Here is a 27,926-nt window from a genome sequence, read left to right as displayed (position 1 = left end):
GTTTTTTGCATGCAGAAAGCTTGTTTAATCAAAAACATCGTTGCTCAAACAGAAATTTGGGTCTTGCCCTTGATGGGGTTAAAATGCTGCAACTCAAAGTAGAAGCAGAGCAGTGGAGAAGAGGGAAAGGATTGACATCATCTCCCCCTAAACAAAATGAAGTGGTTCAGAGGCTTTGGTTACATCACCCAACTTCTCCCAAATTTCACTTGGATGCTGCATATGTGATTAAAAGCATCGCTTAACCAGACAAGTCTGGCTGCTGCAACAGCCCCAATTATTCCTGCTTTTGACACGCCTTTTGGAAAACACAAGCTGTTTCATCTAAAAAGTGCAATTTATTATTAAAAAGCAAGCACCCAAATAAACCAGAAACATCAAGCATTTTCCCCAGGCTCCCACATTTGTAGTTCTCCAACGCTCACTTACCCAACTTCCAGCCTAATTACACATGCAGAACTATGCAGGGAGATTTGGAAATCCATAAATATTCATTGAGGAGAAAACATGTTTTGGTTTATCTGCTTTTGCAAGAAATAGTTTGGGAGAGACAAAAAACACCCACAACCCTTGAACAATAGGAGGCACATGCTGAAGAGAGCTCTGCAGCCTATCCTCGTGGATCCATGGAAATGCAACAGAAATTCAGGTTGTGCTTTTATCAGGCAGCAGCTCTTGGCTCCTCTTATCACTTCTGAGGTGTATCAATCTTTGCTGACAGCTCTCTCATGGACCCAGCTGGAGGAACACCAAATGCTGCCTTATCAACACAAGCAAAAACATCTAATTACATCTGTTGGACCAGGATCTTTCAAACTTCTCAAAAAAGCTGTTCTGGGTACAGAGGTGGCGCTTTGGAAAGCCCAGAGCTTCATTCATCATTCATCCCAACAACACACCGCTCGGATTTAATCCGGCAGGAGATGGATGGATATGGCCATCGCAGTTGTGGGCTGGTATCTTAAATGCCCACTGGAGTGCTACAGCATCACTCATGGATAGCAGCAAATCCACTGGAACATGAAAAAGGGAAGGAAAAACTGCACAGAGACTTCTCAAGTGCTCTTCTGCATTGTTCCCATTAAATATCCATTTATTTCCTGCAGGGCAATGTGGGATCAGACCCCGCAGGAGGCTGCCCATGACACATCCAAAGCTCAAGTCCAACCACCACCAGTCTGCTACCCATTCTGTCCTCCTCCACAGCACCATCCCTGCCTCCCTCCAGCCTAGGAGGGGGTGAGAAGATTAATCACCCTTGGATTGCACCTCCATGGAGCCCTTCCTGGGAATTACATGGATACAGAAAAACCCTGAATTCACCCTAAAAGAAACTCCCCATCAATCACCTCAGCCATGTTTCACTACCAGCAGTAACTTGAAAATCTCAGTAATTTGAGATTTCACACCCAGACATCACAATTAAGCATAATGAAAACACAACAGGGAGGTCAAGGACATAAAATTATCATGTCTATTTTTGTGACCCTCCTCGCTGGACAGAACAAGCAGCAAAAGTCTATTTTAGGCAAGCAAGTGAGCGAGGGGCATTATTCTGTGTCCTCACACACAGCTGAGGGAGAGCTGCCAGGGGTGGCTGAGCTTATCTGTTGGGCTCTGCTCCAGGTCCTGCCCAAGGGAAAGCCAAAAAGTCAGCAACGCATCCCCAACATCCTTGGCAGCCACATCAAGGCATCCCGAATTTCTGGGATGCGTGCAGGCAGGCACGGAGCGTTACTGGGAATGCCACCAGTGACTCCCTGGGAGTTCAGTTCTGACAAGGCTGAGGAATTGTCAACATCAGAACTCGTGGCACACTCAGGGCACTGCCTCTCCTTTTTATTTCCCACCATTCTCCTAACAGATCCCATCCAACTTCAACACGAACGAGGAGATTCAGTCCTTGAAAGTTTATTTGCTCCGTTTCATCCCAGCTGCCCTAATAATATCCCCAAGAGTAACCCAGAGAAACAGAATCCCCTCCTTGCTTCCTCTCCACCCCCTCCTTAGATAACAACATCTGCCATGCAAGCCTGAAAACAAACCCCTGAAAGACAAATATCAAAGTTTAAGGCTTTTCACCTTTTGCTTCAAGAGATCTCCTTTCACCCAAGATCTCCTTTCCAACCTTTCCCTCATCCAGGTCCCCAGTGCTGCCCTTAACACCTGAGAAGATCCAAAGGCCTTTGGAGCAAAGCCACCACTGGATGCATGCAGCATCCCAAGGCAGTAATTTTCTTTGGGATTAAAGGAGTGGAAATCAGAGAAAATGAGATTTTTGGCTGTGCACGTTTCTTTAGATCTACAAACACTCCCTGATGCATCTTCATGGTAAATATATACATACATATATATATGTATCTCCACAGTAAAATAGATCAGAGCAGAATACTATAGTAGCACTTGCGTGGTTTTCCCTGAAAAATATCAAGGATCTGGTGTGAGTGGAAATATTTAAGGTTTAAAGGGCTTATTAAAAAAAAAAAAAAGCTATTTTATCTTTGTTCTTTGTCAGGGGTCTGCTCAAATCTAAGACTCAACCATTTGTGCTGAACCACACCGCGAGCAGAAAATCTGTTCTGCTTTTAAAATCTGCCTTAAAAATATATAAATAAAACCACATCACCACATGGCATGACACAAATTTGTCAGGAGCAGTGGAAACACCTCTAATACATCACTGGCATTCAGGGATTGCACATGCAGGATCTCAGACCAATTCTTTTCTTTGCTGTCCTGAGTCTGGACTAATCACCATCAGATTTGAATAATTTCAGTTAAATATTGATAAATAACTGTGCCTTCATTATCCCACATTCGCATGCCAGGGTGATGGGCTGAGCTGCAGCAGAGAGCCTGAAGTCAGCTGGGCTCATCCTACAAATCCCCACATTAAAGGCAGGTGGAAATAAGGATTCTGGAGCAACAAAACCAGCAAAAATCCCCTCCCACTCCTGCGTGGGGGAATTGGGAAGAGAGGGGACAACACAGAGACTGACCAGGGCCAAGGTAAGAGTGCCGAGTCTGGTGTCACTTGTCACACCCACATGCTGCAAAAGCCAAATATTTAAGGAAAAAACCCACCTGCAGTAGGTTTTGTCATTCAATTTGGAGCAGGGGGAAAATGGGCTTTTTTTTCATGTGCTCTAAATCCCATGGGAAGCCGCTGCAAAGGAGCAAGGTGAAGCATGGAGAAGGGAGGACGCTGCCTCCGTGCAGAACCACCCAGCCTCCCCCCAACACCTCCCTCGGCTTCCTAAGCAGCGCTTTGAAAACACCCTCATCAGGAAATTTGGAGGGAGGCCGTCCCCCCCCGGCACACAATTGGTATATCCACTTTCCATTAGAGGGTAGGAAGCCTCGGGAGCCCAACATCCCACTCTGACATCAAACTGCTAAAACAAGAGTTATCAGATGGAACGCGTGGGTCAGCATTGTGCCTCGAGACATAAAAAGGACCTTGGTATTAATGTGAGGAAATGTGACTATTGTGTGCAGAGTGATACCCATTCAAGCCCAGACCACTTGTCTCTGGACGCTACTCTCCCTGGAATATCCTTGGCGCCAGCATCCAGCTTTTCTCCTCGTCCCCTTGAAGAAAAAAGTCATCTGGGCAGGGGCTTGGCCAGGATTTGGAGGCTGTGTTTTGCCGGCAGCAGCAGCAGCAGCGGGGCGTGCACGTGTGTGCCTCTGGAGCGGGATACAGGAAACTGTTGATTCTCTGTATCTAGGAATGATCAATTGTCCGCAGGGTGGAACAGCTTTTAATTTCTCCTGAAGCGTAATTCGTGTTCCGCTACTTCCCCCCGCCAACCACACACACACCCCAGCAGAGCCACATCCTGCTTTCCAATTGGCTTCTCGCTGCCGTCAGGATTTTGCCTTGTTCTCCCCAAAACTGCTGCAGGCACCTCTAAAATCACCAATCTGAGCATCAGCTGCAAGTGGGGGAAAGTTAAGCAGCTACAGCTCCACAAATCCGTTCTAAATTCTGCCTAAATTTAAGAAAATCCTGCGCAAACCCCTCTATCGCTATCTGGGTAAAGAGAAAGTGAATTATTTCAGAACCTCAAACTACAAAAATGACACCCAAAGAACTGTTTTAAAACCCCAGACTACAGGAACAAGGTCCACACGATTGTCTTAAAACCTTAAAATGAAAAATACCCAAGGTCCAAATGATGAAAATGTGTGCCTGGCAGATTTAAGGGAGCTGCCGAGGAGGTAAGAATGCTGTGGCTGATGGCAAAGATGTGTCCCCACATATTCCCAAGACTCATTTGGCATCACCTGTCCACCAAATTTAAGGCTCAGCCTAAACCTAATTGCTGTATTTATTTGCAGGGATTTAATTCCAGGCGTGCTGCAGATAAAGCCTTCTTGGACAAGGCCCTGGAGTGCCAAGACAAGGGGGAACAGCTTCTCTCTGGCAGAGGGGAGATTTAGATTAGACCCGAAAATGAAGTTTTTTTTTTACAATGAGGGTGGTGAGGCCCTGGCCCAGGTTGCCCAGAGAAGCCGTGGCTGCCCCTGGATCCCTGGAAGTGTCCAAGGTCAGGTTGGATGGGGCTTGGAGCAAACTGGTCTAGTGGAAAACATTCCTGCTTACCGCAGGGGGTTGGACAAGGTGACCTTTAAAGGTCACTTCCCACCCAAACAATTCTGTGATTTTACTTGCAAACATTTATTGTGACTTCAGAAAAAGCCTCAGACTAAAAAACACCCTGATCTTCCCCCAAAAATGCAGATCCCTGGTCCAAAAGCCTCCAGCTTCAGATAAAAACCCACCTTCACGTTAGAGCTACTAACATTTGTGGAAAACAAACGTTAACACCAAAATCTAAGTTACAAGGATGAAAAGCAAAAGATAATTAAAAAAACCTTTCATCAGTTAACGCAAGGAAGCACTGAAACACCCAGGAGAAATGACCCAAATGTCACTACTGAGCAGCATTTTAGTGCTCAGGCATCTGCACTGCTTTGGGCTCAGTATTCCCTGCAAAGGCAGCCAGGATTAATTAAAAATAAGACAGGCCATGCCTTAAACACCAGATTTCTTCAAGCCATCCTGTTCTTCACACACCTGTGCGCAAAGCCCAGCATTTTATGCCAACGGTCAATAGCTGGAGTTTTATGGGTCGTGCTGTGCTCTGTTGGCTCAAAGCTCAATCCCACGCAGGGATCTTTTAAAAACAGAATTATAGTGAAGAGCATCCAATTATGCTCATGGAGAGCTGCAAACATATCACACAGAGCCCAACAGCTCGACAGGATGATGCAGAGCTCTCACTGCATCTCTAATTCCACTTGCATTGCCTGCCAGCACCTGGACCTCAGGGTTCCAACTCAACCCCTTCCCAGACGGGAATTTTGGATCTTTTAGCTCTCTACCAAGGTGGGTAGCAACCTCACAGCAGCTGACCCGAAAATGTCTCCAGCAGGAGAGTTTGGGCACCACATTCAGCCAAGAGGCCACATTTCAACTCAAACATTTCACCCAGCTCGGAGAATAAAGGAAAATAAGATGAGGATCAAAGATGTCATTCCCAAGCTTGGCTTTCCTCTGTGTTTTCAGAGCAGCAGGGGATCTTGTAGGATCCTGGTGCAACAGCTCCCTTGGGGTGTGCAGTGAGGTGTTTGGGGCATCTGGCATTGCCTGGAGAAATCCTACTTTTATCTCCCCCTCCTCTTCAGCCTGTCTTGTTCTGGACAATCCCTGCAAAGGCTCAGCTCCAGAGTTTTGTTCCAGGAAATCAAAGCCTGAGTATAAAAAAACCTACCAAAGCTTCCAAAGAAGGGCAGCAATGGAAGGGAATTTCTGAAAAGGGAACAATGCACCCCCAGACACACCTTGGCTGTGGCATAATTAAACCTCAGTTTGGGAATAGGGTATTTTTTTTCAGCAGTTCAGGATATTTTTCTTAGCAGAGCCTAAGGGGCTCATCTCAGCCACCCAAAAAGTCACCCTTCCAGGAGGATCAGCTGTGCCCTCTGCAGCCACAGACTGATTTGATATGTATAAAATCCACCCTGGAAGAAACTGCAGTAAAACCACCTCTGGAAAGCAACTGATAGCCCAGATGACTCCAATGCCTGGACTTCGATGAATTCTATGCCTCACAGTGAAAAAGTTGGATTTTGGCTACCTGGATCACTTTGATATTGTAATGAGGAAAAAAAAAATTAATATAAAATATTTCTGCACACCTCCTTACTGAAAGTCTGGACTTTTGTTCTGCCTGAAGCTCATTTTAAAAATCTCCATCCTTCCAAATGAAACAGGACCCCAGCACACCAAAGTCCATTTTTCCTTAAAAATCCTAAACAACTCTGCTGAATAAAAAAAGGATACAACTAATAGCACCATCACAAACAGCAGCACTTCAGGGATATAAGGAAGCTGGTTTTGTCCTGTTTTGAATGGAAGGGAAAATACAAAAAGCCCAGGAGGACACAAAAGGAAAGTGAACTTCTTCAGATGCAGAAGAATCCACAGCACTCGCATTCCTCATCCCCAAACAATGCACCCTACGGCATTAAGTCCAGACTTGCCATAGCAGAGCACAGTTCCCTTAAATCTTTCAATTAAAATGGCATTTGTAAAATTGCAGGCTTGGAAATTGCTGGATATTATTCCTAAGTTCAAGTCATTGCTCAGAGTCAAAAAGCAGACTCCAAGACAGTCAAACAGGGGTCCAGGCCGTGCCTAATCCGCATCGCTGCTCCCAATAACTGCTCTCTGCAGATCAATTGGGATTTGCATGTAACCTAAAAATAACTTTTAACAAACTTAAAGGACTCTCTGATACCGTGCTACCAAGAATAATCCAGAGCTTGTGCATTTAACCTCTAAAATAGTCAGTGCTCACACAGGCAGCCTCAGGCTGCTGGGGCAAAACCCAGGCTGCTGCTGTGTCTGAGAGCTGCATTTTCCTGGGTACATCCCACAAAATCCAGCTTTCCCAGAATGGCTTGGGTGGGAAGGGACCTTAAACACCATCCCATTCCACCCCCTGCCATGGGCAGGGACACTTTCCACCAGACCAGGTTGCTCCAAGCCCTGTCCAACCTGTCCTTGAACACTTCTAGAGAATAAAGAAGGTTAAGTTATGTCTAACTTCAGAACTATTTATCTTACTATAACTGAAAACATTTTCTAGAAAAATAAAATGGTTGCTACAGCTAAGCAAGATTGTCACAGCCACCAGCCATAGAAGAAATCTCTTTAGCTGTACAACTTGATCTCCGTCCTCTCCTAAAACCTCTCTTTCTCAGGCCTGGCTTGGCACCACATGAGATCTCAGTTCAGATCTGTATTCCCTACCTCTTCCAGCTTTGCTTTTCAAAGGATTCACTAAATATCAGCACTGTTTTTTATGGGCAATTAAGTGAACGTGATTTTGTGCAGAAAAAAAAAGAAAAAAAAAGTTCAAACTTGCATATGAAATGAAACAAGGAAAGTGACCTAAGGCTTTGGTGAAGCACTTTGCTATCTTTCTCCCTCACCATTAATCACAGGCAGGACTTAAGACATTAAAACACCACAAGAGAAGCAAAGGTTTAATGCCAGGCTGGATGAGGCCTAGTGGAAGGTGACCTTAACAACCTTAAAGAAATGATGTTTAAGGTCCTCTCCAACCCAAACCCAAGCAACCCATAAAATCCCACCAGCAGGAACCACCGTCCCTCGCCTCCCCGTTTTTGGGGTCACTCACCGGTGGTGCTGGGCGCGCCCTCGAGGTTGACGTTGACGAAGAAGCGGATGCTGTCCCCGGACACGATGGTGGAGTTGACGCCGTCGAAGAGCTCCTCGCCGGCCCCCTCCTCCTTGGCGTCATCCGTGTCGCACTTGAGGTACCCTGACAACGAGATGGGGGTGCCGTGAGAGGGCCGCAGCGTGTCCCTGCGCGACGAGGGGGGAGAGTCCGAGTCCGAGTCCATGGCGGGAGAGGCCTGTGCGGCCGCGGCCTGGCGAGGGGTCACTCCAGGCCCCGCCGGGCCGCGGCGGTCAAGGAATGGCCCCGGCCTGTTTTGGGGTGGCCTCAGGGGTTCATCCCTTGCCTAACAGCGAGGCTCAGCCCCAACACCTCGCTCCCTTTGGGTAAAAAACACCGCGAGGATGAAAATGCTGCTTGGGAAGCATATAAACACCACCAAAAGTAAGAGTTGCGCCCCAGCCCACCCCAAACCCCATCAACACCTCCACCAGCCCAAGGCTGTGCTGCTGCTTCCTGTTCCCCAATACAGCAATTTGAAACTACAGGTGGAAAAATTTAAAATTTAAAAAAAAAAAAAAAAAAAGAAGTTTCCAAGGAGACACCTGATAGGGACAGAGAGACTCAGCAGCTCCCCGTGGGGCAGAGGAGCAGGGCACTGGGGGTGGCAGCGCTGAGAACGCCAGACAAGTTTCTTAATTACAGCAGACAACTCCTTAGCCTTTTGCAAGGCTTTAATTAGAGTTTAACCCAGCCTCATCCAACAGCAAAGTGGTCCCTGCAACATCTCATTACAGAGCAGCTGGAGGACTCTTGTAGCACACTCATGTATCATGTTTAATTAGGAGAATTAGGGACATTATAGAATGTTGATTTTTACATTACCAGGATTATTCAGCAGCTTCTCCTCATCTTCTAACAAGTCTTTTATGCCTAATTTGAAGCAGGAGGGAGATATTTCATTAGCTGGCTTTAGGCACTACAGTGAAATGAAAAGGGGGAGCTTCAAGGCAGAGGCTTGAATGGAAACTAAAATATTGATGGCTTTTTTTAAAGCCTCATATAAGCAAATGTGGAGGCAGCAGCTGAAAGCAGCACATGCTGCCTCTGAGGGATCGAGCCGACAGTTCTCCACCACAAACACAAACCCAGAGGAGTGAGGCCACAAACAGGAACTCGGTGACACGGGACAGGGGCTGCAGCATTTCCTGCCACGAGCTGATGGAGCTCAGCATCCCCCCAGGAGGGCTCAGAGGGTGCAACGGGGCTGTGGGAGCTTCAAGCTTCCAGATGAATTCCAAACTGCTTCTCCAAGGTGTGGGAAACCTCATAAAGTCCCTCAGATTAAACCTCCTCCTGATCTCTGCCTCCTTCACCTTACAGCTTGACAGGAATAAATGTGAATGAGTCCTTCCAGAACTGCTCTGAAGGCTTCAAAAAGCATCCAAGGTGCTGCTGTCCCCATCCAGCAAAGCATACTGAGGATCTCACCTTCTGTTGGCTGGCAGATCTTAGGGTGTTTGTGTCCCTGCACAATGGAAACTTGGCCAGACAGAAAAAGGTGAGGTGAGGAAAGCACAGGAAACACCTGAACACTGTGGGCACCACCAGATATGAAATCTCTGACAGCAGATGTGGCAGCTTGAGGGATGGACAACAGCCAGACAAGGTGCCTGCTGCCATCAGGAGTATTACGAAGTCCCATGCAAGCATCTCAATCCAGGATGGACACCATAATCTCTTCTCAGAGCTGATTACCCACAGTGCTGACATTCCCCCCAGTGCCAAGACAGTTTGGGCAGCACCACAAAGGTAAAAAATCACCCTGGGGAAGGCGTTTTCCACCTCATCTACACCCAGAATTGCAGCCTTCTTCTCCAACCTTCCCACTTGCTGGGTCAGATGGGAGACACATAAAATGGTTTGAGCACCCAGCTCTGAGAACATGAGTGAGCTTTTCCTCCCCATCCTAAGGGAATTAGAGACCCAGATAGGTAAACAGGGAAAAGCCAAGCAGGAAAAACTATTTATTCCCCTCCCCACCCACTGCAACTGGTTTTGATAAGAGGGTGGCAGTGGTGGCCCCTGAAAAGGGAGAGGGCTGGAGACAGGAGAGAAGCAGCCCCGGAGCTGGAAGAAGGGCAAGGGTGGAGTAGGATCAGAGGGTTGGGCAGAGGTCAGCGAGGACTCTGGCAAGGGAAGCATCCTCTGTTCCTCCCTCTTTAGGGGAGGAAAGAGCAGAACAAAAGGCAGCCGAGCCTCGTGTCCCTTGGGCAAGGGACGGACAAAACACTCGGCTTGCAAATAATCCCCAACCTGGGCTGGACAGGAACTGCACTCCCAGACAGGTGTCTGCTTTGTCACTAAACCACCTCCAGGCTTCAGATCACTCCTGTTTGGAACCCTTCAGCCTATTCAGCGTGCCAGGAGTTAGAAACCACGAGCAATTTACGCCTGTCAAACGCAGGGTCACCTCGAGGTGACACGGGCTCTGTGCATGGCAGATGCACCTTCCCCCGGAGCTCCAGCCCTGCCTCCAGCCCTGGCAGCTGTTTCCCTCCCCACTCCCTGATGTTCACCGAGTGCCACCCCCGCTGCTTGAAGGGCAGCAGATGCCACAAGCGACAGCAGAAGCTGTTCAGCTCCTCTGGAAGTCTGATGGGTGTTCTGCAGCAGTTCAGAGCAGGATCTGTTGCGTAACTTGCACAAATACCAATCTGGTTTCCATAGGGAAGGGCTGTCCCAGTAACACTTCACAGGTTTTGTGAGGAGCAGTTGTTTCAGAGATGGAGGGCAGAGTTAAATACCTTTTCACTGGCATCAGATTTCCCGGGGAAGAGTTTAAGATCTCCGAATTGGTGCTCGCCCCATCTCTATCACTGCACATTGGCACCTTCAAATGACAGCAGTGTTTGCTGAAGTGCCACCAGCTACATGACAGGGCCAGCCAGAGCTCTGAGCACAGAAAATGCCACTTCAGCCCAAAAATACGGTTTAAAAGCACTGGAGAAAAATGTTTGGCTGAGGAGGAGCTGGGAATTCAGTTAAAGCTGGCTGAGATCAGTGCAGCCTTCCTGCACCATGAAGAACACATTGTGATCAGGATAATCCCCCTCAGTCCACCTTGCAGGACTCATGCCCAAGAGAAATGGAAAAAATATGGAAAGTGCATGAGACCAAGGAGAGCAAGCAGCATCCTTCAGTGCTTCAGGAACAAAACCCACTCCTCACCCTCTGCAGCCAGAAGTAGGAGATGCTTTCACCTTAAATCCTCCTTTACCTTAGAGGCTTTCTTCATCCCATCCTATGCAACATGAAAATAAGCCAACCCTCATTTTATGCAGGTGCTGGGAAGAAGAAAATTAAGGATAATTATGATTTCTCTGGTGATTCCCCTCCAAAGCATCACCCCTTCCCCTGTAATTCATCGCTGGCCCAGACCTGCCATGCTCTAATATCTCAATATCCACCCAAGACCAGGCTGGATGGGATTGGAGCAACCTGGTCTAACAGAAGCTGTCCCTGCCCATGGCAAGAGGGTGGAACTGGAGGATCTTTAAGGTCCCTCCCAACCCAAACCATTCCAGGATTCTATGATTCCATCCTCAGCCTTCCCTCTTTACTCTCATCCCATTCCCAGTCCCACTCCATCTGCAGGCTCCTGCTGCTCTCAGCCCTCTCACAGCTCTGACAAGGTGCCTGCCCTGCAGCTATTTTGCTTTTGAGCTGAGTTTTAGTGCCCAGGGCTCTGCAGGGAGCAGCACTGACTGCAGCTGCTGCCATCACAAGTGGCATTACTGTCCCACTGCTGTGCTGGTGGCACCTGGCAGCTGCACCTGGGGCAATAAAATCAGCAGAGTCGTGGTGAGCAGGAAGCTGAGCCTCAGCCACATCAGATATATTCCCTGGAAGAGCTCAGATGGGAGCAGCACTCACAGCCCAAGGGCTGCAGGCTTCTCCAGGAAAGCCAAAAATCTTAATCAAGCTCAATTTCCTGGGAGAAAAGCAGCTTTATTACTAAAAACATCCTCTCACACCCCAGGTGATGAAACTTATTCCAGCCACAGCCCTGCACGACCTCTTGGGGTGTCTCAAATGACAAAGCCAATTGTGGAGCTTTAACCAACATCTGCAGGCACCAGCCACTGACTCAGAGCAGTTTGCTGGAAGCAACTGATTTTTACCCTCTATTTCCACGGCAAACTCCTCTCCAAGCCTGGAAAATTTATAGCAATGTCCATTCCCTCCATCAAATCCAAGCTCCAGCTTCCAGAATCAAGGAATTGCATCTCCTCCTCTTTGCAAGTGGGAGTTACTCACTCCAAAAAAGTCTCCTCAGAAAGCCAGGGACCTCAAGCTACATTAAAAGAGGCTTTTTGAGCTATGATTGGCAATCCAACATTTATCAACTTGTCGTGTTAAAAGCCATTTTGGATTTCTCAAGTGAGTTTTTAGGCACAGAAGGCAGCAAATTGTTTTGGAAGAGCCCAAGAACCATTTTTGCATCCATTTTCTCAGAGGAGTTGCAGGTCAAGTAGAGAAGGTCAAAGGAATCAATGATGATTATATGGATTCAATAGCTTTTAAAGGTAAGGGAGCATCCACTGAGATATGGGCATTACCCTAAAATCCAGCCTGGTTCTTTTGAACATCCCAGTGCTCAGCTGTAATAGAGTATTAAGGAACTCAATAGAATTAAGCCCTGCATCTCCCTAAAAACTGGTGATAATATTGGCATGAAGTTAGAAAAAAAGTCAGCCTCATCTAATTTTTCTACTCATGGATTTTCAACTTGCTCTAGCCAAGAACAGACACTAATTTTCAAGAAAGGCATGAAGTTTTAATTAACCTGAGCTGATCAGCTTGAGCTCTCAGCTCTGCGAGGGTTCACTTTGCTCCCTGCAGGCTCTGATTCACTGAGTCACTTGGAAAACACCCAAATCCCCAACTTTGGGTGCAAAAGGAAACTCAGTTAATAACGGAGCCTCCACCTCCATCCTGACCTTTACACTCTGCACAGAAACAGAGATTCCTGGGGCCTCCATAGGTTAGGTAACCTTACAGGCAGTTAACACTGGCAGGGAGGGAGCAGTCAGAGGATTCAGGAGAGACGTGGAAAAACTACGTACAAGTGTTACCAATTCTCCTATCTCCAGAGCATTTTAGGAAAAAAAAAAGGGGGTTAAACAGCACCCTACTCACACATGAAGCAAAGCAGGTTTTTGGGAGCATGTCATAAGCTAATTCCAGCATAATCACCTATTTACCAAAATAATTATCTCTTTTTTTTTTCCAGATAAAATGAGAACAATTATACTGACATAACAACACTTTTTACGTAAATATGCACCTAATTTTACATATCCCTGCTAAGGTTAAACTTCAATATTTGGGGCTTATTCATTTGAATGACGAGAGTCACAAAAAAACCCTTCCTTCCTAACAAATTACTCCATTTCACAGACAAGAGCAACTGCAGGGCTGCAGCCACCCAGCAGCACCCAACACTGTCTCCCACCCAATTAAAACTGTAAGCCATGCTGATTAAATAAAGCTGGATGCTCGTTAGGATTTTAAACTTTTCCTTTTGTTCACAGCTGAGAGAGCCTCTGGCAAGGCTCACTATTTTTGTCCTGAGATTTAGCCCTTGTGTGGCTGGAAGCCATGGGGACACTGTGCCAGCCCAACAGATAACTGGGGGTGTTCCCAGACCTCACTGTTGGACTGCTGAGGGTTTGCTGCTGACAACTAATTGGCCACGAGGACACAGAGCTTACCTTGAACACCTTGGTTAGAACAACTCCTTTGTTCAGATTGCCAGAGAAGCTGTGGCTGCCCCTGGATCCCTGGAAGTGTCCAAGACCAAGCTGGACAGGGCTTGGAGCAGCCTGGGATAGTGGGAGGTGTCCCTGCCATGGCAGGGTTGAACTGATGGCCTTTAGGGTCCCTTCCAGCTCAAATCACTCTATGACGAAGCCAAATAATTTGGGTTGGCACAGGCAGACTAATGACTTCTTGAGATCAAGTAAATGGGATTTAGAGAAGTGTCCCCCAATGCCAGACCTCCCCTGGGTACCTGAAGAGCCAGGGAAGTGTTGGGTGATGCTTCTTGGCTCTTCAGCAGTCCCTGACAGCCCATCAGATCCAGATTTTCTGGAGCAATGACCACCTGCTACGATGATCTCAACCCATGACCTAAACTCAACCGCACAGATTAAACCACAACCTCCTCCTGGTAAAGAAAAAAGAAATCCAAACCAGAGGGAGAAAGCACAGAGCAGGTGAATCACCAAGACCAGAGCTGAAGCCTCTCCCAAAATCCCTCCATAACCTCAGTTCTATCTTCCCAACCCTACTTCGAGTCAGTCTTTTGTCATAAAGAGCCAGATGAAAACGTCAAGCTTCCCCTGCCACTTCAGTGATAATTCATAACAGAACTCAAAGAGCTGATCTGCTGCTGCAAAAAAACCCCAAAAAACTCCAAAACAAAACAAACAACACCCAAGCACTTTTGAATTAATTCCAGTATTGTATTTTGCAGCCAAATTTCTAGGAAATGCTGTGAATAATCCAAGTAATTCAGTGGAGTGTTGTTGGGGCTGGGTTTTTTTGTTTTGTGTTTTCAGAACACAAGAGCACGTGGAGTTTCAGTTTTGCAGCAGAACCCTCAGAAATCAGGGGTGTTCATTTTATTATTTTTTATTACAGGCCTCCTGATAATTCCCAGAAATAAAAATCTGCAGGAGACCTATGAGCCATCCCCTGGTGCTCTCCCACAGGTAGCAGCAGTTCATCTCCTGCTGGCAAACTGGGCATCTCATGGGGAAAAACCCATTGTGAAAGGATTTGTTTCACAGAAACATTTAAATTAATCTCCTAGTTAAGCAAACAATTCCAAGACAGATAAAGTCAAATATTAAAAAAAAAAAAAAGAAAAAAGAAAGAAAAAAAAGAAAAAGAAAAAACCCCCCAGCACACATACCAAGCTGAACTGCAAACTGAAAAACAAAAACAAGCAGATAAAATATATCCAAACATCCCAAGCCAGACTGGGGCCTTGGGGCCCTTCAACACAACTGTGATTTATTGTGCCAGCAAAACCAATTAATAAGTCAGAGGAGACCAAACAGTGAGGGATTTGCTCTGGAAGACCAAAAAAATAAATAAATTTGTGCTGCAGGATCTGTTGAGCCAGCTCTAAAACAATGCAACAATTCAGATATCCCCAGCACTGCGCTGGGACTCCTTCCCTTGGATTCTGCAAGAGGAACCAGAAAACTTCTGGGTTTGTGTCTTATCAGGGAAAGTTCTTGGCTCAGTTAAAAACCTCATCATAACTTAGGCAGAATTTAATCACTGGCAGGTAATTCCAGGGCTTTTAGAGCTCCTCCACCTCCACGAGGAGGGTGCAGGATGCTCACAAGAGACAATGGGGGGCTTGATGAGTTTATTCTGAGCCCTGATTGCTGAGCTGCATTCCATCAGGACTCCAATTATCCCCAGGTCTGGATTGGGGCTACACAGTCATCTCATTACTCACTTAAATTTGCCAGGAAGAAAACTCATTTGTCAAGACAACCTTACAGCAGATTTAAGTGACTTTAACACGCAGGGAGGGGGACACCAATTATCACCAAGCCCTGCCAGGTTTGCTTGTTCCACAGACTCCAAAAAGTGAGTAAAAACAGGGATTTTCATCAGCAAGGTGGTCGAGGACAACCATGAAAACTGACAATACAAATGGGTTGAAAACAGACCTTGGCCAACAGCTGCCATCAAATCTGCTGCCACCACCCTCACTGAGAAATCTCCAGCTGGGCAGACATAAATTTATTTCCTTATTTTTCCTCTTAATATTGCCTGTACACAACAAACTACTAACCAGATATTTTCCCAGCTACATTTTAAGTATTTACCTTCTGCAAGGCACTAAAATCCACTAAAAGTGGCTTTTAGTCAAGTTCTTCCAGAAATGGGGGGAAAACAGAGTGTGCTGGAAACTTGAAGGCATGGTCTCCCCCTTGATAAACTTTCCAGATTTTTACCCAGCAAACAAGTTACCAAATAGGTTGGAACCCTAACAAGCCTCTGAACTTCCCAAACAGGCACATACTAAATCACTAGAAAATCCTTCTGGGGCTTTCCCCAGCTCCTCAGTAATTACCAGAGCTACAAATTACTAAATACTTGAAGTTTTTATGGATGTAAATATCCAGGAGGTTCTTCCAAAGCTCTCCTTCGGTGTTGCAGCCAAGATCACCCTCACTACAACCCTTTCAAACTAAAAATCAGGTTTCAACTTTAAAATTTTAACATTGCTGCAGCTGCCGTTGAGAACACAGCAAGGCTAAAGCAAAGTTAGCTGGCAAAGGACAGACCCAGGCTCTGAGCAGAGCCGCAGATATGCTCAGAAACAAAAACATCCTAATTACTAAGAATACAGAAAACCATATGTATATGCAAGATCCCAGGAGGAGATAAGGAAAAAGCTCTGCTCTACACAGAGCGGAACTATCAAAAGATGTTGCTCTGCTGAGAAAAGGGAGGAAAGTGTCCAAAAAATACAATTAAAGGAATAGGGTTGTTTTTTTTTTGCCCTCTCCCGGGACAGCATTAGGGGATTGGGATTTTTATTATTTCAGAGGTGGGGCAAGAGCATCTCTCGCCTGGCAGATCCCAACAAGTGATGCCACCAAGAGCAGCACGGTGATTTCACAGCTCCGTTTCAAAACAAGCTGTTTTGAAACCCCGTGAAAAGGTAACATCTCTCTCTGTGGTTTCCTCCAGCCCTGATGCTGACGTTCTGGGGCGAAGGCTTTGAGGATGTGAGAGCACAGAACACCTGCAGAGAGATCACGGCAGCAGCGCCTCGCAGCGGGGTGGGTAAACTCACACCGCCAGCCTCCGAGATGTGCTGTCCAGATGCTCCCAGGCCTCGGCTCAATCAAGCAGCACGAGGTGACTCATCACTCCACAGCAGCTGAACTCTTCCAAAAGGTCAGTTGGGAATGAGGAGTAAGAGCGACAGCAGCTTTTGAGTGTGAAATAATCAAGAAATCCACTGCGTTTCCCATCGCAAATAATGCAAGGCACAGGCTGAGGAGGAACTCGCAAGCGACGTCCTCTCCTTCCCCAAACCACACAGAAGCACAACAGGAAAGCTTCTTGAAGCCCTCCAAGGTGCTGTGTCCTTGAGACAAATGGGGAAGATGAGTAATAACACAAATGTAGGGCAGAAATGCCCATTGCCATGGCACTGAGGTGACAAATAAAAACCTCTCTCAGATTTGCACAGAGGAAGCCACAACGACAAACGCGTGCTGTGAAAACATTCAGGGATTTGCTTTTGGGGTTTTTTGGGTTTTTTTGTCCTGCAAGGGGACATGTAGAGCCACCTAAGATGCTAGGACAGACAGCTGGGCTTGTGTTCCCTGTGGCAGGAGGGCTTGGGATGAAGTAGGTGTCTGTCCTGTCCCCAAACCCTGGAGAAACCAGCAGTGCTTCTCCCCAAGCCCTTCCACTGCTCTCAGCCAGAAGCTGGAGGCTTGGTCACCTCCCCAGGTCCCAATTTGGGTCACCCTCTGACATTCCCAGTCCTCAGGAAAGCACCAACCACATCCCAAGAGCCAGCAAGCGAGGTGGGAAGGCAAGAAGGAGCAGGGCTACCCAGACCTCATGCCCCACATGCCCTCAGCAAACCTCCCTGAGCTCAGGCACTATTTTCTGCCCTCCTGCAACTCAACACAGCCTCCAAAAAACACCTCTGACTAGAGATGAAAGGACAAGTGGTGCTGGATCTACTGCAGAAGACATCTGGCAGACATTCACCTTTGCCTTCCAGATGTTAACCTAAGGCTTGGCCCCCTGGAACAAGAAAGATGAGCCCTGTGACAGCTACAAGCATCTAAGGGCCTAAAAAACTGGAGAATTTTAGTCTTTTCCTCTCACCATTTGGAAGTCCTGAATATTCCCAGCACTTCCAAGGGTTGAGAAAGCTCCAGGCCCTCAGGGACTACTTCCTGAAGAGGCTGGAACTCTCCAGAAGATCTCTCCCTAATACCCTACACACAGGCTGTTCTGGGGGAAACACATGGCAGGGGGGTTGGAACAAGATTATCTTTAAGGTCTTTTCCAACTAAAATTATTCCATTATTCTATTTCTCCAAAATCAGCAGAAAAGCTGGGGCTTTACTGCACTTCAACTGTCCCTTTGTCAGTACAACATCTCCAAGATCTCAGTCACCTTTGTTGAAGCAGATGATCCAAGTTTCCAGAGGTCACCATTTTATCTTGCTTCAAAGAAAAAAAAAAAGCCTTGCACTAAAAAAGATGTGTCTGCCAGAGCCATCCGACAATCGCCTGATGCTCTTTGGCAGGATGTCTCCAAAGGGATCCAACACCCACACACAATCCCAGAAAAAAAAATCCACTCCAGAAAAAGACCAGCAAATACACCTGCCAGGCTGGATGACAGGAAAACATCACGAAAGAACTTGAAAAACAAGGAGCCACCCAGAACAGTCACTGATGACAATGTGGAGTTGATTATTTACTGCCTGACTATCTCAAAACATCTACAGGATTTAAAAACACGGTGCCTGCTCCCAGTGCAAGGTTACACAACCACCACACGACTGTTCTCACATCACACTTGAGCTAAATGGATTCTCTATCACCCATTTCAAGTTTTCAGCCACCCCTGTAGTGCGCAAAAAAAGTCAAATAATACTTGCCACTCTCTTCAAAGAAGTATCCATTTCTTGACATCGCTGCGGGTGGAGACTCTGGAGAAGATAGAAAAAATGAAACATGAGAATCATGATGCTAAATGTCTTCACTTTACAGCACAAAGCCAGGCCCAAAATATTGCAGGCATCAGATTTTCCTGAATGTGGTGAATATAACCTTTTGCTTATTGATGTTATAGTATTGAGCAGAACTCTCCTTTACAGCCACTTGAAAAAAGTGAAGTCTCAGACATCCTGGGCTGGGACCACAAAAGAGCAAGACAAAAGATCAGGATGAGTCTGATCATCTTGGGGATTTACCAAAAATGAACAAGTATGTCAGCAATAATACAAGCTAAGCATCTGAAAGGTTTTTATAAAAAGTACAACCCATAATGAAGTCCAGGTTGTTTAAAAAAAAAACAATTTCGATGAAAATGGGAATTCACTTCCCATTCTGCTGCTCCTAATCATTAGGACATCCCCCAAACAGTGCTTGGCACTTGAAGATAAGCCCCACAACACTCCAGCCTTCCTTGGCCCACTTCCTGAGCTGGGGTCCTGCAGCCAACACCATCTGCACCAGCAGGCTCTGCTGAGGAAGCCACAAATGGGAAATGAGGCTGAGCGAGAGTGAATCCACAAACACAACAGCAGCAGGAATGTATCCCAATGATTTATTAGGGAACACAGGGTTTGGTAGCGAGTCAGTTCTGCAATTCATTGCTGGCAAAGTGGGTATTGAACATTCCTTTGCATGATAAAAGAGCACAGGAGCACCTGCTCTCAGGTGTGATCAAAGCCTGGCGCCCAAACCCAGCCTGGCTGTTCTGAACGGTGACAAAAAGTGACAGCTCAGCCTGCGTGGGCACAGGCAGCTTCCCTGTACAGGTGCATGGCCCATTTTATAGTGAATAACAGAGCTCTTCATTTCCAGCCCTGAGCAAGAGTCACCCAAACAGCCCCCTTGGAAAGCTGGTACTCGATGCTGCCTCTTCACACACTTCTTCCCAGCCAAAATGCAATCAGAAAGAGGAATAGGTCTGCTCTGTCTTTCCCCACTTCATTAGGCTAATCAAACATTACCTACGCAAGCCTGGGATGAATTTGGGCCAACAAGGAAAGAGGTTTTGCCTGCCTTATTGTTCTCCAGATTAGGCTTCCTGCTTTTCCTTTGAGGTATGACACTGTTTCCCAAAGACCCTTTCTCTGCCCCATAACTTTTGGCTTGCAGGTTGCAGGTTCTTTATTGCCTCGTACAGTGTGCTACGTTTTCAGGCATCACAATTCATCCTGGTCCCCCGGGAGCCTCTGTGCACATGACGGATGCAAGTCACGCCACTGACGGCAGCACCTCCCAGCCCTGTCACTTGTCACCCCTCAGACCTTCCAGGGAGGACAGGTTCCTGAAGGGATGCCCTGATGGCCATTAAAATAAAAAAAAAAAGACCAGCACATAAACCAGAGGGCAATTCTAGTGTCTGGTCCAAGGGAGAAACACAATGTTCCAAAGTTCATCCCAGAACAATGGGCTGGAGGAACAAACGGCACCGAACTGTGGCCAAGGGGCACCCATTACACGAGTCAATTGTTTCCCTCCACCTGGAAGGGAAGGAGAAGATCCATGCAGACTGATTAAGCATGTTAATGATCAAAGGAAAGTTTTTAAAGAGGCTCTTATTGTGCAATGATTGCATTTACGTATTTCAGGGAAACAAACAAAATACGCCTCGGCTGGCGGATTACCCAAGGAACCCACATTCCCACCAGGATGGTTTATCCATTTCTCACTCCTGTTATGGCTTCTGAGGGAGCCTGAAGCAACACGTTCATCCTTCACTGGGCAAAATGAGACACTGTGCCTTTCCTTCAACTGAATACAGCTATTTCTGCAGGTTGATGCTGCCTAATGATCAGGAATCAGTTGGTTTCTTCCTCAGAAACCTCTTCCAACCACAGCATCACCTGGGTTGGCATCACACCTCCACAGGAGACTGGGTTGGTCCCAGCTTGGACCAGGCATGAAAAGGGCAAGGCTGGGGTGTTACAGCAGGCAGTGCCATTTCATTAGGTGCCACTGGTTCCTCTGAGTCACTAATGAGCCACAGTCCCCCCGGCAACATGCTCGGGCAATTATGGTGGAGGTGCTGTTTTTTTGGATGAGTCATAAAACAGAGGTCTTAACCTTGTAATTAAAGATGCAATGGCACGTTTTTGGGGGGGAAAAAAAGCCAGGCGTTCACCCTACTATGTCCTGGCAAAAATCCAGCCCGGGTAATTTGTCTTCTCCCAGCATAATGCTGTCCCACAGCACCAACCCAATTCAGACTTCCAAACAGCCTTGTTGGCGCCTTTGGAGAAGCTGTTACATCCCTCACGGAAGGGGCACATTAACATCAGGAACCTGTGCTGATGTGCCCAGGAGGTAAAAGGTGACGGGTGTTTACACGAGCCCAGGCACAGGCAGGGAGCCATGGGAGCAGCTGAAAGGGCAGGGGATTGGCACAAGTGGAGGCTGGAAGGGTAAATTGGGGCTAAAGCATCTGCATCTCTGATGCACTAAAGAATGCAACATTCACCTGATTTTTTCATACAATAAATTGGGTTGGAAGGGATTTCTAAAGGTCTACTTCATCTTCCCTGCCACAAGCAGGGACATCTTCAACTAGATCAGGCTGCTCAGTACCCCATCCAGCCTGATCTTGAAAATTTTCTGGGATGATGCATCCATCAAATCTCTGGGCAACTCGGTCAAGTATTTCACCACTGTCATTGCAAAAAATTTCTTCCTTACGTCTAATTTAAACCGATCCTCTTTTAGTTTAAAACAATCACCCCTTGTCTCATCCCAACAAGCCCTTCTAAAAAGCCTGTCCCCATCTTTCTTAAAGGCCCCTTTTAAACACTGCAATGTCCCAGTAAGGTCACCCTAGAAACTTCTCTTCTCCAGGCTGAACAACTCCAAGTTTTTAACCGAGCAGAACAAACAAGACAGATCTCGGCAGAGTCCAATTAATCTCTCTCCTCCTCATACCTCAGTCCCTTCCTCCCCGTGCTCCCCCAAGCAGGAGCAAGCATTCCTCCTGCTCAGGGATGCTAGCTAAGGACAAGGCCAGCTGGCTGGTGCTGAAGTGCACGCTCAGGAGCAGCCAACAAGACAAACACATCAGCAGGCTCCACCTGCTCCCCTCTCCCAGCGCTTACGGGATTTCACCTCCAAGGTCTCGGCTCCTTGGCTGGGTTTTGCAGCGATGGGCTTGTGCAGAACTGACAGCAAGGCTGAGCTCTCTCTGCTCCAGCAGCCGCTGCCTGACGCACACACCAACCTTGCATTTCCTCTCCCCACCTCACCTCCACTCCTGAAATTAAAAAGAGTTCAACCAAGGGCCAGTTATGAAACACCGCAGTGATCGATGCAATTGTTGGGCTTAGGGAAGCCTGGGCAGGAGTACAGCTCTCCAAATTCATTAGGTACCAACATGATAATGTTCCAGGGTTTGCCTCAAGTTGCAGAAGTATTTCCATGAAGGATAAATCTCCCTCCAGCCTGCAAAGCCTAGTGCAGGGACTCAAGAGTTCCCCTTCTCCACACCGGCTTGCCTCAGATCCACCAAATCCATGCTGGCCATTCTTTCACCAGGTTCTCTTTCAAAGACTTCGACAATTAAAGAAAAAACCCAAGCAAAGCAACTTCAGCAAAACAGAATCTCGTAGAATCAAAGCTGGAAAGCAGTACCCCAAGGAGCAAAGAGGCACAGAAGGAGCAAAAGAGGAGTAAAGAATGAGCACAACAACTCATTCTTGTGCCTCTGGTATCTCTCAGAGAGGTCTGTGCCCTCACTCTCCAGACACTTTCACACCCATCACCTACAAGGACAACCAGACCCAAAGTGCTTTCCCTACTTAAAGACAGAACAAGATGCCATCTTCCACTCTCTGCCCAAAAGCACACGGTACAGCTCTTTTGACAATTTGAGCAGTGCTCTCCTTTTCTATATGTTAATTTTCTCCAGAAAAGAACTTCCTACTGCCACCCCACCTTATACCCTGCAGGGCTGTCTGCTAGATGAGACTAAACTGGAGAGGCACACGGTGTTACCATTTCTCTCCTTTCTCAGAAGGAAAATTTCGGCGCTTTCTGAGCACTGAATTCAGAGGTGAAGAGCTGAAGTGCTGCAAAAGAGAAAACAAAGCTGCTTTTTCTAGACTCAAGGATACAGCTGAAGATTTCATGGCTACTCTGAGCTGAGGTAACTGTGGTGACTCCAAGAACCACTAAGGCACAGAATTATCAGAGAATCACAGAACGGTTTGAGATGGGAGCTGAAGACCATCCAGTTCAACACTGACACGAGCAGGGACACCTTCCACCAGACCAAGATATTTATTTTTTTAACTGGCAACAGAGTCAAGCTTGCTGTTATTGTTTAAGGTGCTTGGTTTTAGGACTGGGATGAACCAGCTGATCCACCATGGGAAGCACCAGACAAGAAGTGAGGATATTTCCTGATTTCTTACATTCTTATCATTTTTACATTTACATTGAACAACAAACCCCTGCCATGCCATCCTCCATTATTAAATTCCTGTGGGCACTGTGTCTCAGATCTAATAACCCATTTTGACTCTCTTGTTTTAAAGTTAGCAATAAGTTCTCTTGAGCCTTGCAGTACCAGAGGATTATGAATAAAAACACATTCTCTGGATACTTGGGTAACTCAATTACAATGTTCTGGTGCTGACATCTTCCAAGTAAACAGCCCTCTGCAGCACAAGCCTTATATTGAAGTGAAACACAGCCCTGCAAAAGCTTCCTACAAGCACTACTACAGCCCTTGGCTTTTATGATTTGTCTCCAGCAAATCTCTAACAGTTGTGGTGCCTCGGTATTTAATTGGAGTTCACTTTGAGACAACACCAGTTTGAAAAAGCCACTGGGAAAGCACTTTTTAATTTACAGTGCTTTAATATTGGCATCTCTTGGGTTGTCTCTGAACGCAGGCAGCTTGTAAATCTGGAGAATTTTGTTACCTTACAATTTCTGATCAGAAAACATCAGGTATCTTCATCACCTTTTACTCAGCGTGTGCTCCAATATCCCAGTTTTGGATATTGGAACAGTTTGGGTCAGAAGACATTTAAAGACCATCTAGTTCCAACCCCATATTCCAATACCTTCCACCAGACCAGGTTGCTCCAACCCCATCCAGCCTGGCTTGAACACTTCCAGGGCTGGAAGTGAAGCCACAGCTTCTCCAACAACCTCAATTTTCACTATTTTTTGCTGAAGTTGTGAGGCCATGTCTCACACTCATCAGCACATGCAAAGTCCTCTCTCAAAGCTGATAAAGCAAAATACATCAGACTCCGAGCAAGAAGTTACCACAAAAATCACTTGTTCAGCTGGAAAAGCCTTTGAAAAAAAAACAAACTTTCCCCATTTCCTCCCAGGAAGAATTAGCAATTATTGCAACAGACTGAGCTGCCCAGTCAGACAACTGGGCAGAAATGGGATGGATAACTGGAAATAAATCCACTTCCCAGAAGACACGCAGGGTTTTGGCTTTGCAGCAAGGTTTTTGCCACATCCAGATGACTCCAGGAGTTTGTCAGTCAGTGTCCATCACTGCCATTAAATGTAAAATGAGGAATGTTACACTTAGCTGCATCTCCTTTAACTGATCAAGGGACAATTCCAGCTTGGACAAATCTATGGTCTCATCCAAGGCTTCAACCTTGTGGAAGATAATGCAGCTTTCCCTATCCAAGTCCTCCCCAGTCCAACATTAAACTCAAATTTTTTCTCATTCTTTGCTCTCTCCACCCCAACATGAATTAACATCCCAGGATAAGGGATTCCTGCACAAAGGACTCGGGAGCTACACTCAGATTCCTGCAATTTGGAGCAAAGGGAGAGTCACAATTTATTATTTTGCTTTTAAATAATTCTTTAAAACTGCCTTTCTGTTTAGCACGCTCCTCTTGCCACAGAATTGCATTTATATGTATGTGCTTTAAATACCCAATAACTAAACGATGCTGCTCCCCTTCTCCACCTGAAGTCAGCAGAAACACAGACAGACTTTGAGAAAAATCACACACACAAGAAATAATACCCCAGGGCAAACCTGTAGAAGAGGAGGAATTTTCTAATTATGTGGAGCATTGACTGAAAGGAGCCTAAAATTGAGTTTAAAAATCTCAGTGTGCAGCAAGAGCTGAACTGGAGGAGGACAAGGAAGCCTCAAACTCCTTTGATAACACAACTGCATCACAGCAGAATAGGACAGGAGCTTGACAGGCAGCAAATCTGATCACAGACAAGATGATCAGCTCCAAATCTGTCAATATTGCAGTTTTTCTCCCACAAAGCCTCTCCTGTGCTCTTAAAACAAGAGATTCTGGGAGTTTCCAGGAAGAACTAAGCAGCACAGGCTCTTGGTGGAGACATTCCCTGCAAACCATTTCAAACCACCCAAGTCAGCAAGAATTAATGGACAGCAGCAAGCAAAAAAGCTATTCTGCCTCAAGTTGCCACTTCTCATTTCTATCTACACCTTCAGCAGCTGATTCCTTCCCACAGCTCCACCTAATTCAGCTGGAGAAGCCTGGTGAAAGCACAGCTCCTGCTGGCACAGAGATTGCAATATGCCCCTGTGCTGATGTTCTGGGCAATCACAATTGACAGACAGGACAAGAGCTGGAGATTTTATTTGTTTTTCTCCATGCCTAGGGAGGTGTGACGAAAGGGAAAAAAGAAAAAAATAACCACAGAAGTCAGGGTTTCCAAACTGATCGCTGCAATTCAAGGAAGTGTAAGATGAGTAAGGGATGCTTGTTCATACTTGGGCAGGAAGGTGGTAAGTAAGTGGTGCCTGATGCTGCCTGTGGCAAGCCCAAACACAGCCACAGCACAGGAAAACATCACAGACAAAACTCCAGAGGGGCAAAAAGACCTTTTGTCGCTGGGAGTTTTTACATGAAGGGCTGAGTCAAGATCATCTAAAGGACCTTTTTTTTGGCACAGCTTTACAGCTTCCCCCTCATCAGGGCAGACACACATCCATCCCCAGCAGAGCCTGAGGGGATAATCCCTTCCTTCACAAGGCTCTGTCCCTCAACTCATGCCTTCTCCATCTCAGTGCCAGGGCTGCAGGGAAGGGCTCTGGAAGGACAGAGCTCCACAGACACCAGCTGTGCTCCTGCCGGTGTCACCCAGCACAGATGTCAAAATATCTTCCCAATACTGTTCCCTACAGCACCAGGAGAGGAGCAGAGAGTGGGCACTGCTCCGCTCAGGGCACACTCCAGCTGGTACCCACAGGGAGGACAGCTCCCCTCTGCCTGCATCTGCTGCCCCTCACCTTCCTCAGCTCATCCTCCTCCTCCTCACCAGCCTGTGGAGCCCCTGAAAAACACAACCCCTGAAGGAAAAAAGCTCAGCACACCTGGAGATTTAACACAGGCAGCAGAATGGTGTACCAGCAGGGGCTGGCATCGCTGGGCAATAAAACAGCGATGTTTACTGCACTCTTTTACCTAAATGGGTTGATTAAAACATCGTCTGCATGCAAATACCTACAAGAAATCAACTTAGGAGGTCCTGAAAAGAGTTTAGGGGAGAGCCATGGCCCAGAAAGATTTAAACCTACTATGAAGCTCTTCACCTCAGTAAACTTTTAGAAGATGAAGTGTTGCTCAGAGCAGACATTGAGGAGGGAAGGTGCTTTTAAGTAGCCCAGTTTGATGGCAAATTACTGCTGTAGCCCAGAGACTCAGACCTGCAGGGACAGAGGCTCTGCCCTCCTGATGGATAAACACATCCTCTAGAAAACCTTACAGGAGAGAATGTTTCTGTTAAATAATTCTTTAAAACTGCTTTTCTGTTTAACATGCTCCTCTTGCCACAGAATTGCACTAATGTGTCACTTATTCCCCTATTACCCTACCAGAAGTATCCCCAAAGGATTTTCACTTTTTTGCTTCCCACAAGGATTTCATTCCCCCATTTTTAAGACTCAAAGGTCTGGATTATCCAAACTAAACATCACACCCCTTGGAAGTGTCCCATTTCTATGATTTCTGGAGAACACAAACCAGTCCTCTCTCATTTCCAGGGCTATCCTGAGTCACCTGGATATAAAGTTTTGCCCCATGGACCTATCTAAAGTGTCCTCCATCACAGTGGGATGACATTCCAGCCCTGATCCAGGCAGAAAACACAACTTCACAGCTTTGAGGCTCAGCAGGCACTCAAGGATCAAATCATGGACTGGAAGCAAGGAGCTGGATATTCTTCTGAGGATGGAAACGGCATGGAGAAGGTCTTAAGTTATGCCACAGGTCACCGTGGCAAACGAAACCCCAGAACTAATTTCCACGGTGGCTGGCTGTGAAAATAAAGCATCATATTGAAGGGATAAAGCAGGAAGCATCCTCCTGCCTGTTCACTCCCAGGCAAACACACACCCACACACAGGCTCAGGGATCAGACGTGGCTGCCTTCAAAGCCTTTTCCTCGCTGCACTGAACAATTCCCCTCCCCAGCTTCCTCCTGAACACCCACTGCAATCCAACCAGCTCATAAAGAGTCACTGGGTGCAGCACTGACAGCTCCCACAGACCTCCCCTCACCCCCCAAAAAAACCCAGGGTGCCTGGATTTAGCAGGAGCACCACGTTAGCCAGGTTGACTCATCACAATTTAGCCCACCCAAGCAATTAATATCCGAGGCTGCCTCCCAGAGGTGAGCTGCTACAGGAAGCGACCCTGCACATCCAGAGTCATGCAGCTGCTTTCCCAATGGGATATCCACGCCTCATCCACTGGGTTTCTTGGCCAGAATTTCGCAGGTGAGGAGGACAATTTGAGCAGCAAGGGAATGATGACACTTTGGGATTTGGCTGTTGGACTGTTTGGGCTATTTTCCCCTTTTAGTTTTCCTTTTAAACAGGTTGAAGGGGGAGGTTTGGTTTTGCTGGACCCTCTAAAAAAGTGATTTAAGACTTGCAAGGATTTCTTGCATAAGCGCTACATGGAGAGGAGAGACAGCAAATACCTCCAGAGATCCCACAAGCTGGCAAAGGCCCAAGATCAGGCCAGTTGAGGCTCTTCAGCAGACTTTTCCTGAAACATTTAAATAATTTAGAAAGCATTAACTCTTACTGACAGCTTCTCAGGCAGCTCTTCCCCTTGCAGGGCCCTATCAGAAGCCTCATCACTCTTAATCCAAAAGAAAAAGAGATACTGCAATGGCCCCAAACCTTGGTCAGGGTTGAAGATGGATTTAAAAAGAGGCCTGAGATATTTTTCTCTGCTGAAATGCCTCCCTTGTACAGGCAGGTCTTCCAGAGGCCACCACCTGCCACTTATCTGCAGTGGCACTGTGTAAAACATGCAGAAATGGTTAAGAGACAGTCTGACAATATTTCACTGACTTGGTGCTGTTCAGAGGGTGGGAATTGTTCCCTGCAGCAGTTCAAAT

General features: G+C 46.7%; 1 protein-coding gene across 7 annotated transcripts in view; it reads right to left on the bottom strand.

Moving 5' to 3' along the window:
• The window catches only part of SLC4A11 (solute carrier family 4 member 11), a 99,794-nt gene that overhangs the window by 57,486 nt on the left and 14,382 nt on the right, over positions 1-27,926 (bottom strand). For all 7 annotated transcript variants that reach the window (XM_085059463.1, XM_085059462.1, XM_085059460.1 and 4 more), the window contains 2 exons: positions 18,449-18,499; positions 7,716-7,859 (listed from right to left, as the gene is read on the bottom strand). In XM_085059463.1, the coding sequence (XP_084915589.1) occupies positions 7,716-7,859; positions 18,449-18,499 (195 nt within the window). The remainder of the gene's footprint in view (positions 1-7,715; positions 7,860-18,448; positions 18,500-27,926) is intronic.

The sequence above is a fragment of the Lichenostomus cassidix genome, chromosome 4, assembly GCF_008360975.1.
Source record: "Lichenostomus cassidix isolate B80296 chromosome 4, HeHo_3.0, whole genome shotgun sequence".
In the NCBI taxonomy this organism is placed as follows: Eukaryota; Metazoa; Chordata; class Aves; order Passeriformes; family Meliphagidae; genus Lichenostomus; species Lichenostomus cassidix.
Note: the sequence above shows the minus strand (reverse complement) of the source record. Positions and strands in the feature narration are given on the sequence as shown.